The sequence below is a fragment of the Castanea sativa genome, chromosome 7 (assembly GCF_040712315.1).
Source record: "Castanea sativa cultivar Marrone di Chiusa Pesio chromosome 7, ASM4071231v1".
NCBI classification, from domain to species: Eukaryota; Viridiplantae; Streptophyta; class Magnoliopsida; order Fagales; family Fagaceae; genus Castanea; species Castanea sativa.
This window is the reverse complement of record NC_134019.1, coordinates 45,024,337-45,040,170: the sequence shown is the minus strand read 5'-3', so window position 1 is coordinate 45,040,170 and position 15,834 is coordinate 45,024,337. Positions and strand designations below refer to the sequence as shown.

General features: G+C 32.3%; 1 protein-coding gene and 1 long non-coding RNA gene across 3 annotated transcripts; both read right to left on the bottom strand.

The window, feature by feature from the left end:
* Nucleotides 1–358: 358 nt before the first annotated feature.
* LOC142642481 (uncharacterized) lies at nucleotides 359–5,511 on the bottom strand. Its single transcript, XR_012845666.1, has 5 exons — nucleotides 5,247–5,511; nucleotides 2,758–2,800; nucleotides 1,500–1,563; nucleotides 1,021–1,093; nucleotides 359–727 (listed from the first exon to the last, which is right to left on the bottom strand). It is a non-coding gene; the product is annotated as an uncharacterized LOC142642481 (long non-coding RNA).
* A 1,225-nt stretch (nucleotides 5,512–6,736) lies between these two features.
* Nucleotides 6,737–13,577, bottom strand: LOC142642853 (cucurbitadienol 11-hydroxylase-like). 2 transcript variants are annotated; one of them, XM_075817283.1, is made up of 9 exons: nucleotides 13,255–13,577; nucleotides 10,836–11,166; nucleotides 10,409–10,558; nucleotides 10,064–10,312; nucleotides 9,858–9,947; nucleotides 9,679–9,757; nucleotides 9,488–9,594; nucleotides 9,234–9,361; nucleotides 6,737–7,037 (listed from the first exon to the last, which is right to left on the bottom strand). In XM_075817283.1, the coding sequence occupies exons 1-9, from the start codon at nucleotides 13,452–13,454 to the stop codon at nucleotides 6,944–6,946; spliced, it is 1,428 nt and encodes a 475-aa protein (XP_075673398.1). In that variant the 5' UTR covers nucleotides 13,455–13,577; the 3' UTR covers nucleotides 6,737–6,943. The 2 variants fall into 2 exon arrangements, with proteins under 2 accessions (XP_075673398.1, XP_075673399.1); XM_075817284.1 differs by lacking the exon at nucleotides 10,409–10,558 and having other exon boundaries at nucleotides 13,255–13,542.
* Nucleotides 13,578–15,834: the final 2,257 nt, after the last annotated feature.

Below are 15,834 nucleotides of genomic sequence, written 5' to 3'. Positions count from 1 at the left end.
ATTCTCAATGATGGATGACTGGGTAAAAATTCTAATCAATGCAAAAAGACAACTCAATATTAAGTGAGAACAAGTCTCAGACCTCCTTTTTGCAAACAATAATGTACTGTGATGTGTTGTGGTTGTATCCCCAGATATGAACAAAGCCTACTCTTCTCACATTTTCTCTTGGGAATTTATCAATAGGCCTCAAATGAAGAGACTTTGACTTCAACTCCTCCCCATGCTTACAAAATCAATTCTCACCTCCTGATGCTTATAAAATTATTAGCGTACTTTGCTCTAAATAAAACTATAATACTAAAGTTTTAAGAAATTCAGAATACCCAACAAGCTATACCCAAATGGCATTACAATCAACAAAGAAGTCTACTTAGCATTGATTTAACCGGCAGTAGATAAAGTTAAATTTTGTCTTTGAAACCATACAATATCATCTGAAGCAATAGTAGAGCTCATGGCACACTAACTATGATTAGCAATACAAACTAACTATTAGGACAAACACAATCCATCATAATCTATGATCATTGATAGACCCACCACCATTATCCAACAATCATGATAACTAATGAATAACAAAGTGGTGGAAAAAAGAGCATCTTAGTGGTCAGAATTCTCATTAAAACAGGAGCAATCTGACCCCAACCACAGCAGAGGAAGAGGAAATCAATAACAGAGTAGAGGCTAGCTGCACTCATTCTGGATCAGGTGAACTAGGGACCAGCTGCATTCCAACAAAGGTATTAGAAAGGAAATTTAGATATTTGAAACATATATTTCCCATTTTTCACATTATGGCTCCATTTAAATTTTATAAAAATAGGCAAATAAGCAGCTAAGTAAAGACTTGCAGAAAGTAGTTTAAAAAGCATAGGGTTTACACTTTAGGATGAAATGTTTGGGATATTGAAATTCATTCTTTGTATCAATGATAGAGGAAATACATTCCGCAAACTTGAAAACAAAACTAAACTACTCAAGCATAATGAATAAAAAAACCATTGTTATCTCACTTACAATGGCAATGTTGTTTCCATTTAGTAAAATCTGATCAAGCTCTGTTATCCATCTCCCTTCGGCAGTGATCTCACTGTGAAATGATATTCGAACCATAAAGTGATTAATAAAACCTCTATAGTTGTTCACTAACAAATGAAAACAAAATTTTAAACCTCGAACAGGAACAGAAGCTCACACTGAAGTACTGAACTGACTGAAGCTAACATATTAGCTATACACAGTTCTTTTAAGAGAATAATTCTTTTAAGCTAATAATTTTCATTTTACAGAAAACGTTCAAGCTTTGATGCCTTCTTTCCTTCTATTTCAAAGCCATGAAATTCTGTTTTCCCAGGCAGATACAAATTTTGCTTCAGTGTGATTAAAGTGCCAGTTTGCAGAATGAAACAGCCGTTTTAGTTTCCTATAGAATGGCTCATATTGCATCAATCAAGGAGCAAAGTGTAATAATCACACACACTGACACAGCCTCGTACCTGCAATTCCACGCTTGAAAGTTTTTCTAGCTGTTGTAGTCCCACACCGAAAATTGAGTGAAGCCTGGGATATAAGACAAGAACTGAGAGGCCAAACAAAGCATACTGTTATGGTACAAAATTAATGCACATTACACACTGACACTAGCAACTAATTGTGAATTTGTGAAGGGGGATATTGAAGGAACTTTCTATTCAACTAAGGTTCTAACTTCAAAGAGGGAGTTCTCAAGTAGATTTTAGATATTAATACTTGATGTGTGGCAGTGTTTTTCCCAATTACTATAGTCAATGCCTCCAGTTGAATTTGAGTGTGTTGTTCGGACTGCAATATAGTCTTTGTTAAGCAGGTGATCCAATCAGACCAGTGTACTACATAATAAGGCTATATGGGGTAATGGGGTAAATCAAAGACAATTGTGGGGCTTGTTAGGCTGTATTAAGCAGTAGTGTGAAGGAGAATATGGGCCTGAATTTTATAAACAGTTTCTGGACTTGGGAGTAATAAGAGAGAACGGATTTTGTTGCTCCAAAGCTTAATGAAGTAACGCTTAACTTGGATTGGTTTATTAAGTTCAAACATTCTTTCAAATAAGGGTTCAACCATACTTGCGGTTGTAACAACTATTTCAACTGGACCAAAACCCTTCAAAATTTTCAATTTATGTGTTGAGCCTAAAAGTTTCTTGATTGGGCGAAAGTTAATTGCTTGTAGTCTAGATGTGCAAGGTGTAATTATGTATAGTTTTTATGCCAAGTTGAAGGCTGTAAAGAAAACCTTGAAATATATAGAACAAAGATGTCTTTGGCTGCATTTCTCAGAAGGCTTCTTGAGCCAGATTGGAACTTGAAATGGAGCAAACTAGTATTCAAAAAGGAGTGCATGCATTAGTGGTGGAGGCTAAAGGGAGTTTCTTTAAGCAAAAAAGTAGAGTAAAATGGTTGGCTTTAGGTTACAAGAATACTTCTTTTTTTCACAGATTTATGACTATCAGGAAGTCATAGACTCACAAGGCACGATCAAATGACTGATTGACACTCATGGACAAAAGATAACTTATAAAGAAATATGTATGGCATTCTTTCACTTTTGATACACAAACATTGACTTGCATTACAGACCTAGACTTGATGGAGAGACAGATATGCAGATATATAAAATATAGAATTAAGAGATAACAATTTTTTTTTTTTTTTGGATAAGTAGAGTTAAGAGAAAACATGCATAAAAGTTTAATTGTAACAACTAAATTAGTACCTTTGGCTAATGCTCTAACAACTTCAAGATTGAGGGTTGTAACCTGAAAAAAAATGGAAACAAAACAAAGAAAAGGATAAATAAGGTAAAGGAAAATATCCTTGCTCACCAATATTCTATATAGTAGACCAACTAATTGTTGAAGTAAAGGATCTAACCAGAGAATTCTGACATCACAATTGCCTAATTTTATATAATTGAACACCAAATAAGTTTAGATTAATGAATGTGGAGAATCTTTTTTGTCGGTCAATATCTTCTTAGCATCTGAGATTTGGCTCTGATATAGCTTTTGAACTAATTCCAAAACAAAATCAGGCCAAGAGAAACAAGGGCTCTAAAACTATAGTAGGCTGACATGAAATACAGCATCATACTTCAAAAGGAGATCTTTATTTTTTCATCTCTCTTCCCTAATGTTGATTGTTGAACTGCAATCATGGTAGCCCAATTAATCAAGGACTCAAACAATTCCATATATAAAAATACTCCAAATAATATGGCATCTAAATAGGGTTAACAAAAACCTTAATCAGGTGAAACAGTTCTGGTAGATACAAGGAAGGATTCATGGGTACAAAATTTCAAGTTTTATATAAATTAGCATCCATATCAACTATACTCAATTGCCCAACTCTTTTCTACTTCTATCATTCTAAAAATATATTCAATCCATATTCACAAACTCAATTGGCTAAAGTGCAGATAAGTTCTACACAATTGCTGAAATCAAAAGCTAAGAAGTAAAAAATCAAGAAATAACAAATACAAAAAATCAGTTCATCTTACAGAAATTCGTGTAGCAACAAAACCAGCCTTGACAAGAGATTGGTCCAATCCTCCTTTATGAACCCCAGATTTACTGGTTGTGAACCTATAACCTCACCCTCCAACTTGCTTGGGAAAGTTTCCCTCCCATTTAGACATGTGGCATATCAAATCCAAAAATCTGAAACCTAAATAGAAAAGCTGATTACACGAATCCTAATAACACAAATAAGACGTTCTAAAATCTAATTCATATGATTAAGATACTCACCAAAAAAATGGAAGACCTAAAACAACCTGTGTGATATTCTCATATACATAATCCTAAGAAAAACATATAGGGATTTCAGTATGGAACTAACAGATAGCAAGATACCCCAACAGCCCAACCATATTCAGTCAAATGCGGAAATTATATATGATCCTAATCTATATCATTTTCTTATAAAATAAAAGTTTGTAAACTGGAATGCATTTGTTGTGTTTTATTGTGTCTAACTCACATTTACAAAGAAAAAGCTTGTGTTAAGAGTCACCCTGGTTACAATTACCCTTCTCTGCAGAAACCCTCTCCAGTTTAAAAATGTATACATTAGAAAGTGATTCATACGTGAATTGAAAGACAGATGATTAATTCTTTGAATTAAGTGCACTGAAACCATCATAGACTAATTTCACAGAGGCTTGGTCTAATTCTTGGGTTTATCATATCCTAGGTGAAGCATAAGAAATATTGCAAGGTGAAAGTAAGTAAACAACAGCAGAGTCAGGAATTTTTGTTTGAGGACCGAGTTATGATACTGATAAATTTGTCTAGACAAACCCCCCTCGTCTGCACGCACACAAAACCAATACATATATAAAGAACTTATTATCTCTTACCAAATAAAATAAAAATTATCTCTTACTGTGCATATCCATAATGAAATTCTTAGAAATTCCATTTTCAATATATAATACCAAATCGTCTACCAAAGCCAATAAATAAAAATTGCAATCAAACTAATTTAGTATTTAAAGCAACAAACTTTACAACACACAAAAAGAAATGGAGGGGAAAAATAGTGCTTAAACAAAAAACTAGGTAGTGATTAATTGTTATTAGTACCTATTAGAAGCTCATAAAACCATGTAAACCATACAAAATCAAAAATATGCCACATGTCTCACATTTGGCTAAACATTGGAGGGAAACAACCCAAGAAAAACAAAGAAGCTTATAAAGTCATTCTATTTCCAAACAGATACAGAAAACCCAAATCCAATACACCAATAGCACCAACAATATCAACTTATTAAACCAAAAACAACCAGCGCAACACAACTATCTCGTAGTACCTTTTGGCTACAATAATCTGCAAAATTCATATAATCAAAAGCCATATTCACACTAAACCCATCTGATATAGAAATATATGATCTAAAAATCTAATCAAACTCATATTTGAAACTCAGCCAAATTGAACTGGCTTTTACTCTCCTTGTGGTGCTTGAGTGATGAAGTTGCTAATAACCAAAAAAAAAAAATTGATTTCTTTCATTTCGGAAAATTTTCTCGGCAACCAAATGTCTTTGACAAAATTACATTTCCGATTAGAAAAACAACAAGACAGAACAAAAAATCAACAAAATTCAAAAACAGAAAAAGCCGAATCCCAAAAAAACAAAAACAAAAACAAAAACAAAAACGATGATGCAGTGAAGTAATAACAAAAAACAACCTTGGAAAACCGACTGGACGGTGAAGAAGAGGCCTCAATGAGCTTGGACCGGCGTTGGGTGAGCGGTGAGACGGAGGACTGGGCGAGATGGGTCGGCGATGAGGGAGAGAAAAAAAAAATGAGAAGGAAAAAGGAAGAAAGAAGAGACTGAGATGAGAGCTGATCTGAGGAGAGAGAGTGAGAATGAGGGATTTTCGAAGTGAGAGAGAGAGAGAGAGAGAGTGTGTGTGGGGGAGACTAAAAACGAAAAGGCGGGACAAAAAAATTACAGAGGGAAAATTTAAGACTAGGTGGGGGTAATTTAAGGTGTCGTTTGGTATGGGGTAATATTTTAGGATTTTCAGGAATGTTTAAAGATTCTCATGTTTGGTTGCAAATTATGCTAGTGAATCAGATGTCAGGGGAATCCTTAAACCCCTCTCAGTAGGAATGTGGATTCCCTTTAAAACAGGTGGGAATCCAGATTCCCAAACTTAAAAGAAATTGTATTTTTTATAAATTAACAATTTTAACCATTTTTCCTTATCATTTAAGCAATTAAGATAAACTATAAAACAAATTATCAATATCTTCTCTCTTGTCTTTATCTTTTCCAGCCAAAACAACATAAACAGGATAAATAACTCTGCTAATAGTTATTTTTGTATTATTCTTGTCATTTTGAAATGTTAGATCATAGTTTTAATGAATGTGTTGCTAATTGATAGTTTATATAATGTTTTTTATCTATCTATTTAGAGTAAGATATTTTTTTAAAGGACTAATTAATAATTTATATATATTTTTTCATTATTTATTTAAAGGAATATTTTTTTTTAATGGGCTTGGTACTTCACATTCAAATCTAAGGACAAAATGGGAAAAACATATAATTCATTTAAGATTCCTGGGAATACACCAAACATTATCATCTCACATTCCTGGGAATCTCCCAATGAAACCAAACATAGGAATAGCTACATTCTTAGGAATCTAGATGCTACGAGTAATGTGGATTCCTCGTACCAAACGCCACATAAAGGTTTATTGCGGTGGGTCATTGACAGGCCGCTTATGTAAGCTTAACGCCATTAAAATAGGTCTATTGCAGCGGGCTAATGGAACACTGCAATAGATCTCATGTACAGTAACAGGCTAAAAACATGTCGCAATAGGGTATATATAGCGGCAGTTTTTGCACCCATTGCAATAGGTCTTTTTTTCTTGTAGTGTGTCTTCAAACTAGTTAGTGAACATCATCGGTCGAAATTCTATTGTATTAGCAAAAAATTAAAAATTCTATTCAAATGAATTGTTAGTAAAACATGAATTGAACAAACTTTAACTATGTATTCACATTGAGAAGTTGATATGGCTTAAAACTAGCACATGTTTCCTCCCTCACACACACACATCAAAAACATTATTTGCTAATAGTATAATATGAGAGAGAGAGAGAGGTTACACAAATTAAAGGAAAATTATTATTTCATATACTCGATTATATAATGTTTTACACAATTACCATACTTTCACACCTAGTGGGCACATTTTATAGATGATATATTATTGGATGTGACACAATCAAATCCATAAAACACATAACAATGAGGCAAGAAAATACATACTTACATTTGGATAAGTATACAATTATTTTTGGTGAAATTGAAACATCTTATTTCAATATAGAAATATCCATTATATTGCATGAAAGTATTTTAATTACTTATCACAGAGAATTTAATGTGGAGGCCATCTGGAAATTCGAGCATAGGTTTTCGAGCAATGGTTCCTCCCTTGACCTTTGTCCACCTATTAAAAGAAAAGAAAAATTATAGTGAGGTTCAGTGTGGTAGGATATTGCATATTAGTTGTATCTTAAATTTATCCATATTACAATTATGATTTTATTTACGATGTTGTAAGATTTTATATAGTTGTACCTCAATAAGCACCCCTCTTAGTCTATATATATATATATATATATATATATATATATATATATAACTGAAACTTTTGAAATTCTCACAATTTTTCACATCAGTACAATATTTAAATAAATCAAAGCCTCTAAAATTCTCACGATTTTCCACATCAGCACAATATTTAAATAAAATTATTATTTTATTTAAATAAAATTACTTTTTTTTAGTCCAAACTTAACAAGTAGTGAAACTCTATCTCTCAAACAAATCCAACTTAAACTCAAACTCATCAATTTTTTAAACAAAATTATTTTTGTTTAATCCAAACTTAACCAGTAGTGAAACTTTATCTCTTTAACAAGTTCAACTTAAACTCAAACTCAATCATTGATATTATTATTATTATTGTAAGTGCACAATTGCACCTGGTCCCAAGAACAGTTATGGGCTCAGGCCCAATGAGCCTTAAACAATATGAAGTTGTAGAGTGTGGGCTTGAAACCCAGGTTAGAAGTGTGTGAGGATTAAATGACAAACTAAAGATTGCAAGTACTTGGAAACAACAAGGAATATTGTAAATCAACTTCCTCGGATGTAAGCCGAGAGTTGTTCTTATATTATATCTTTCTCTTTGTTTCTTTTTCCTTTTAGGTTACAAAAAGTCCGTCCCCCTTTTTGTGTTCTAGGTTGCCCCTTAAATACTCCTCTCTTTGATACTTTGTACACGTGTTGTCCCATCTCCCCCTTAACCTAGATATTTCTTTTCTCAGTGCCTTTGAATAGTAACCAGAAGTTTCCCTTCCACTGTTCAGGTGTCACTTCCCCATTAATGCGGCCAGGGTAGTAAGTGCAGGGTCTTTAATGCGGATGTGGCAACCTTTATCCTTGACATTTCTCCAACACCGGTGCTTCTGGGGCATTCTAGGGTTCCCCCTTTTAACCATTGGCCTTAACCGTGTCATCCCCTAATCTTTACTATGAAATCCCGAGTTCTTCGGTGTCCATCCGAGGGTAAGTTCACCCTCGGCTGGATCCTCGGATCCTCGGCGTATGGGCCGACCCATAGTACTAACAAATTCTAAACCCAGGAGCAGGTCGGCCTTCCTTAACACGACCCAAAAGGCCCACATTCTCATCATGATCTTTTTACCCCCCACAATTATTATTATTATTATTATTATTATTATTATTATTATGATTTTTTTTTTATCATCATCTCTCTACTTCACTAACATGATATTTTATGATAGGGTGCAAACTTATAGCCATAGATTATTCTTTTGAATGTAACCCAATTTTTTTCTTATATTTTTCTATTTTTTAGTCATATATATTTTGTTTTGTTTCAATTATTTCTAAGCCGTGAATCATTTGATTCTTTAATATTTTTTGGTCTTTTAGAAGTTTTAATATTTGAATTTTGAAGTTAATTTTTGCATAGCTGAAATCGTCTGACAAATTTTTTGTAAGCCATTGCACGTTCAAGCAATGGCTTCTTCATCATTTTGTAACACAAATTGAAGTCATACAAGAGCAAAACATGCAATGATGTAGTTTCTAAATCAATTTAAGATTTTATAAAATTATTTTAGTCTACCTCACAAATAAATATGTTCCCGTGCATAACACGGGTTAGCGACTAGTATTTTGAATAGAGATATCTGAGATTCAAATCTCACATTCCCCAACAATCAAATTATAAAAATAAATAAATAAATAAATAATTCTTTAATTTTATAGTGTTTTGTTTGAACCATGAAATAGATCAATTTCAATTGAGAGGTTTCTTTATCCTATGACAATCTTGGCAGCAAACATTATGTTACAACAATTGCACTTAGTTGTACCTTAATAAGCACCGCTCCTGGTATTTTTAACAGAGATGTCCAAGGTTCAGATCCCACATTCCCCGACAATCAAATTATAAAAATAAATAAATAATCTTTAATTTTATAGCGTTTGATTTGAATCATGAAATAGATCAATTTCAATTGAGAGGTTTCTTTTATCCCATGACAAACCCGGCAGCAAACATTATGTTACAACAATTGCACAAGTTAGATCGTAAAGGGGAACACATTACCTATATTTGGTGACCAAAACATGGAGGAAGGTAGCCAAGAACGTTTTACTATACTCTGCTCCAACACATTGTCTAATTCCACCTCCAAAAGGCATGAAATTCTTAGATACAAACAATGAGTCAAGATCCTGTCGCATTTATAAAAATGTTGTCAAGGAAATTGTCCTGAATAAACAGCAATAATATGAGGGAAAACAAGTCTCTTATAAGTGGTTGGATCATCTATTTCTTTCAATAAGGCTACAACTACATACCTTCCAACGCCATGGATTGAAAGCAAGTGGATCCTTGTATTTGTTTGGGTTTAATTGAATAGCAGAATTTAGAAGCATAATGGTCCAACCGGCTGGAATTGTATATCCTGGAACGCACTTGGCCAATCATTTACACTTTAACTGTATATATATGAAGACATTGAACCGAATATATGCATGTGAGAACATACCTTTAAATTCAATATCTTTCAGTGCTTTTCGTAGTAACCCAGGACCAAAACTTCCCAACCTAAGAGCTTCATTGATTACCTATAATTTCCACACAACAAAATATTTGGGTTTATATGATAACTAGAATCATCAAACACCTTGAAGAGAGATAAGAACATGCAGAGATCGTAGAACTGACTTGATGAGTAAAGGTCATCGACTTATATTCATCCCATGTGAGTGTGGAATTTGGACTCTCTCTGTTCTTAAGAATTGCCTCATGCTCATCCTAACAAATGATACATGATCAGTGTTAGGTTACAAGTCTTGTAAAACTGCAAGATGCTAACAAACGATACATGATCAGTGTTGTGTGCTAAAAAATGTTCTTGTACATTTACATACCGTCAACTCTTGTAAAACTGCAGGATGCTCGGCAAGTAAGTTGAGAGTTAACGACAATGCTACTGAAATGGACTCAAAGCTAGCGAATAAGAGCCCATAAACCACATTGATGATGAGGTCTTCTGATAAGAATTTCTCCTTATCCATGTCATTTATAGCTTGATCAAGCAAATCTTCATAATGTCTTTTTGGTGAATTGATTCTCTCTTTTAATATTTTCCCCAACATACTCAATGCTTCATTATGGTCCTAAAAAATGAAAAGTGAAATTTAAATTAATGAATCTAAGTCATTTCAAATGAATATTTTTCGGATAAGTTTGTACTTTCTCAATATTTTGATTACCTTTAAACATTTATGGAATGTAGTACCAGGGATATTCAAGGGAAATGACATGAGACCTCCTAGGATATTAGTGAACTTCTCGCTCATTTTCGTAGGTGAATTTTCAGCATCATAACTAATGAATAGCTTTGCAGTGAAATCAAAGGCCATCTACAATTTCCAACAAACTTAGGTTTGTCATAACTTGAACAACAACAAATTTTACACTATCAAATAACAATAAGTCTATAGTCACAACAAAATTCACAACTATCTGAAGTGTCAAGTTATTAATGATGAATAATAATGTAGTGTCAGTGGTAGACCCATATAAGAATCAATAATAACCTGCCGAACGAGTAGGTGAGAAATTTGTTGTGAAAAATGTTGTATCTTAACAATACTCATCGAGTATATGAGTCTATATTAAGGAAAAGTTGAAAATTACCTCTGATATGGCATGTCTCATTTCAACTAAAGGATGACTTGACCATGTTTGTAGGGTTTTGTTAACAAATCCTTCAATTTGAGGAAGCAACTTTTCCTTAAGTTGATCAGCACCACAGTGATTCAATGTGATACTTCTTAAGTACTTGTGGACAGCACCAATTGCAGTTGCCTTATTTTCGCCTTCCAACTCGAAAAGCTTGGAAAATGAATCCAAGTACCACAATTCAACTAATCTTCCTTCTTGTTTAACGATGTGATGTTTGAATTCATGATCTATTGATACTACTATGGGTGAACCAGCCACACTAGTTCGAAATATTGGCCCATATCTGAAAGGGGAAAAAAAGAAGAAGAGTTACATTTGTTAGATTAAATAATTAAATTTATCATTTTTTTTGGGAAAAAATTCAAAATTGACCCTCTAACTTTCAGATTTTTTCATTTTAGTCCTCTAATTTTCAGTTTTGTCATTTCAATCCTCTAACTTTCAATTTTTGTCAATGGAGGATTTCGTTAGAATTCTGTTAGTGGCTGCCATTAGATCTCTTGAAACGATGCCGTTTTGCATTTTTTTTTTAATTTGGAATTAAAAGAAAATAAGAAAATCTATAAAAAAAAAAACAAAAAACAAAAAATAAAACAAAAACATTAAGGGAGTCGATAAGCCAAATCCCTAAGCCTAACCGTGTAAACCTTTTTGATGGCAGTAATGAATGAAGCCGTGAACAAAGTAAGGATCGGAAATAAGAGAAAACTAGTGCTTTGAGATGGATTTGAATTGGAAAGCAGATCGAAAAGGGAGTCGATAAAAAATCTCTGACAACAGAGCATCAGGTAGTTTGTTGATCAATTCATATAATGGTTTTGATGATTGGGTCGGATTTTCTGTTCTTCTTTTGCGAAGTGGAAGCAAAGAAAGGTCTGTGCTTGACTTCAACAAAGACATGGCTGCGGCTAAAGCAGAGAGATTTTTTGGGGAAAAAGATAAATAGACGTACGGGTATCTACACAGTTAGGCTTAAGGATTTGGGTGTTCTTCACTTTTTTTTTTTAAACAATTTTTTCTTATTTTCTTTTAATTCCGAATTTAAAAAAATAACATGTAAAACGGCGTTGTTTTAAGAGATCTAACGGCTATCATTAACTGAGTTCTAATGGAACCTTGCATTGACAAAAATTGAAAGTTAGAGGACTGAAATGAAAAAAAAAAAAAAAAAAAAAGTTAGAGGGCCAGTTTTGGATTTTTGCCTTTTTTTTTTTTTTATTGTTTAAGCTTTTGGACAACATAATATCATTAATGACAATTGGTTTGTCTAATCAAAGTGCATAATCTTTACAATAAATGCTATTTGAAGGGGGGCTATTAATGATGGTTGGACTTGACATGACAAAGTTACCCAAAGCAGAGTTTGTTTGATCAGTGTAGACCAAAACAAAATTAAAAGATAAGTCAATAGCTTAAGAGGAATTTTTTCAAATTTTTCCCCCTCCTAATTATAATTTGATTTTTTGTGAGTTTTTTTTAGGCATATCTTATTAATATTTTTTTTTTGTCATTTTTTTATGAACATAATTTTTTTCACCACTTGTTAAGATAACAATACATGAGTGGTAAACAATCACTTTCCCATAAACTTAACATTGACATCACTTTAATTTTCACTACCCACAATCAACTAGTTCAAAATGTTGTGTCACTATACTTTTTCTATTTTTTTATTGGATTTATAATCAATACACTATTACCGCTATTATATGTCAAAATTCATTAAAAAAAAAGTTTCCGAATCTATCAATGTTTTAAGGTTTAAAACCTGTAAAAATAAAATGAAGGTAGGGTAAATAAGGCAAAAAAGAAAAGCTAGAGTTCTGACAAATGGAGAAAAATAAGAACAATGTTGCTATCTTTCAAAAGTAATACTTAAAAAAAAAAAACCCTAATATGACCTCAAATTAATTATATAATATTTTGTTTTCCTTCGTAAAAATTTGGGAATATTACATACTAACATAAATTTAAGTTTTATTTAGTGTATATCTAACTCTTAAAATAATTCATACATGTTATTTTGACATCCAACAAAAAATTTGAAGACGGGTTATTATGCTGAAAATATAAGAAAATATAATGAATATGTCATCGAAGGTTTTCTTACAATAAAATAGCACTCAATACATACATAGATGACATTTTTACTTCATATTGGTCTTAAATAGATAAGAGTATCATCATAAATTCTATCTTCTGTTTCATCCCCTTGCCCATAACAACTTAACAAGACACTCATACATACATAAATACATAAACACATACTTGTATGTAGAACAGTGATATATACAATAAAAACACATGCACACACACTAGTTACCAAAAAAGAATTATAATAATAAAGACACAATTAGTGCATGTTACGTACTTCTGAGCTTTCTTTTTGATAAATGGATGGAGGTCTAGAGAGTAACTTGGAACAATCAACTGAAGGGTCTCTCCAATAAGGGGTAGACCCATGGATCCTGGAGGAAGGACTCCATTACACTTTGGATTGCTCCATTTGTGAAGCCTGTAACTCAAATATATGACCAGTACTGCTACAATACACAATCCAATTGTCCACATTTCTGGTAGATTTGGTTGAAGGTGTTGTGTAGAACCCTTAGAAGCACGTAGTGGTTTGGTTTGTAAATCTCTTGCTTTCCTTCTTTAGAAATAGATGAAATATATAAGAAGCAAAGAAGTGTTATGAGGTAAGAACTGTTGGAACAAGACTAGTTCTAATTAATCAACCAATCATAATTAATATAGTGCACTTTTTTTTTTAGAATCATTAGTATAGATTACTTTTTTTTTTTTTGAGAGAGTTTCAATCTATGGCATCCACTCCTGATGATAGCTCTTTATCATCAGACCAAGACACCAATCGGCTTTTGGCGTAAGCGAGAATTGAACCCCAGATCTTTTATTCAACCATCAGAAACTTTATCAGTTAAGCTAGTTGGAACCCACTTAGTATAGAGTACTTGATTCTTTGTTAAAGATGCTTTGGTCAACTATATTAATTCCATTTTGATTTGCACGCCATTACATTATTATTTTTTTTTCAATATGATACGCCATTACATTATCTTTTTTGATTTCTACACTATTACATTATAATGACGAAAATTGTAAACCAATGTTTAGCAATAATTATTAAATTATGTTTAACAAAAATTGTCAAATATGTTTAACAAATGCGGTCAAATTATATTTAACAAGAATTGTTAAATTATGTTTAACAAATGTTGTCAAATTACATTTAACAAGAATTGTCAAATTAGTCAAATTCATTAAACATAATTTCACCCATATGCCTTTTGGCATATAGTTTTATTGATGTGAGTAGTGCCCATTCAAGATAATGTATCTCTTAATTACAATCTCTTATTCCAATGGAAGACCCTTTGATTCGAACCACGTCGTCTTGGTACATAAGTTCATTTATTTTCATGTTTAATGAGACATGTGTTTTCTTTATTTGTGGCTGCACCTAATAATTCACTTAGGTTGCCTACGTACCCTTGACGGGGTTCGAGCTAATTCGTAGTTCTTCATTTGAGGTTTTAAATTTAAAATCGTTAACTTGATTTTGCTCAATTTAAATGATGGACATTTAAGTAAAACACTTTTTATTTAATTAAGCATTGACTTAATTTTGCTTTTGGGTGAGATAATTGGTCTTAATCTCAAGGATAAGTCAAGGACCATGTTTTTATGGAGATTGAATCAAGGATTCCCACTTTGAGAAGTTGAATGTCCAAGCAATTTTTCCTTTTCTTTCATGTGCTTCTTTGTTAGAATTTTAATGAATAGTTTGATTGAGGTTCATAAATTTAATTAAGGGAAGAAAACTCTTTTGAAGCAATTTTTTTTTCTTTTTTTTTTTTTTTGTGTGTGTGTGTGTGTGTGTGTGTGTGAACTTGTTATAGGAATTGGGAATTGGAAAATTTCTTCAAATCAATTTTTTTTTGTTCATTTTTTTTTTTGAAATTATTAACTCCAATCTTGTTTAAGAAATTAGGAATCCCCAAAAAATTAGTCATGTTGGAATTTGAAGGAATTAGAATCCCAACTTTATTTAAAATAAATTTGGGAATCAAGGACTCCATTGAAATGGGTTGGAGTCGAGGACTCATTAGTTTGTTAGAGTATAGGACTCCATTAAAATATTGTAAAGTCAATGACTCCATTAATTGGGTAGAGTCAAGAACTTCATTAAAAATGTGATAGAGTTAAGGACACCATTAAAATATGAGTTTTATTGATGTGAGTAGTGCCTATTCAAGATAATGTATCCCTTAATTACAATCCCTTATATCAAGGGAAGACCCTTTGATACCAACCATATCGTCTTTGTAAATAAGTTCATTTATTTTCATGTTTAAGGAGATATGTGCTTTTATTTATTTGTGGCTGTGCCTAATAATTTATTTAGGTTGCCTAGGTACCCTTGATGGGGATCAAGCTAATTCGTTGTTCTTAATTTGACGTTTTAGATTTATAATCCTCAAGTTGATTTTGCCCAATTTGAATGATGGAAATTTAAGTCAAAAAATTTGTATTTAATTAAGCATCAACTTAATTTTTCTTTTGAGTGAGATAATTGGTTTTAATCCCAATGATAACTCAAGGACCATATTATTATGAAAATTGAATCACGGAATCTCTCCTTGAGAAGTTGAATATCCAAGCAATTTTCCCTTTTCTATCATTTGCTTCTTTGCAGGAATTTTAATGAATATTGATTGAGGTTCTCAAATTTAATTAAGGGAAAGAAAACTCCTTTGCAGCAATTTTATTTTTTTGTTAACATATTCTAGGAATTGGGAATGGGAAAATTTCTTCAAATCAATTTTTTTATGTTCATTTTATTTTGTAAATTATTAACTTCAATCCCCTCTTTATTTAAAATAATTTTGGGAATCAAGGACTCCATTGAAATGTGGTGAAGTCGAGGACT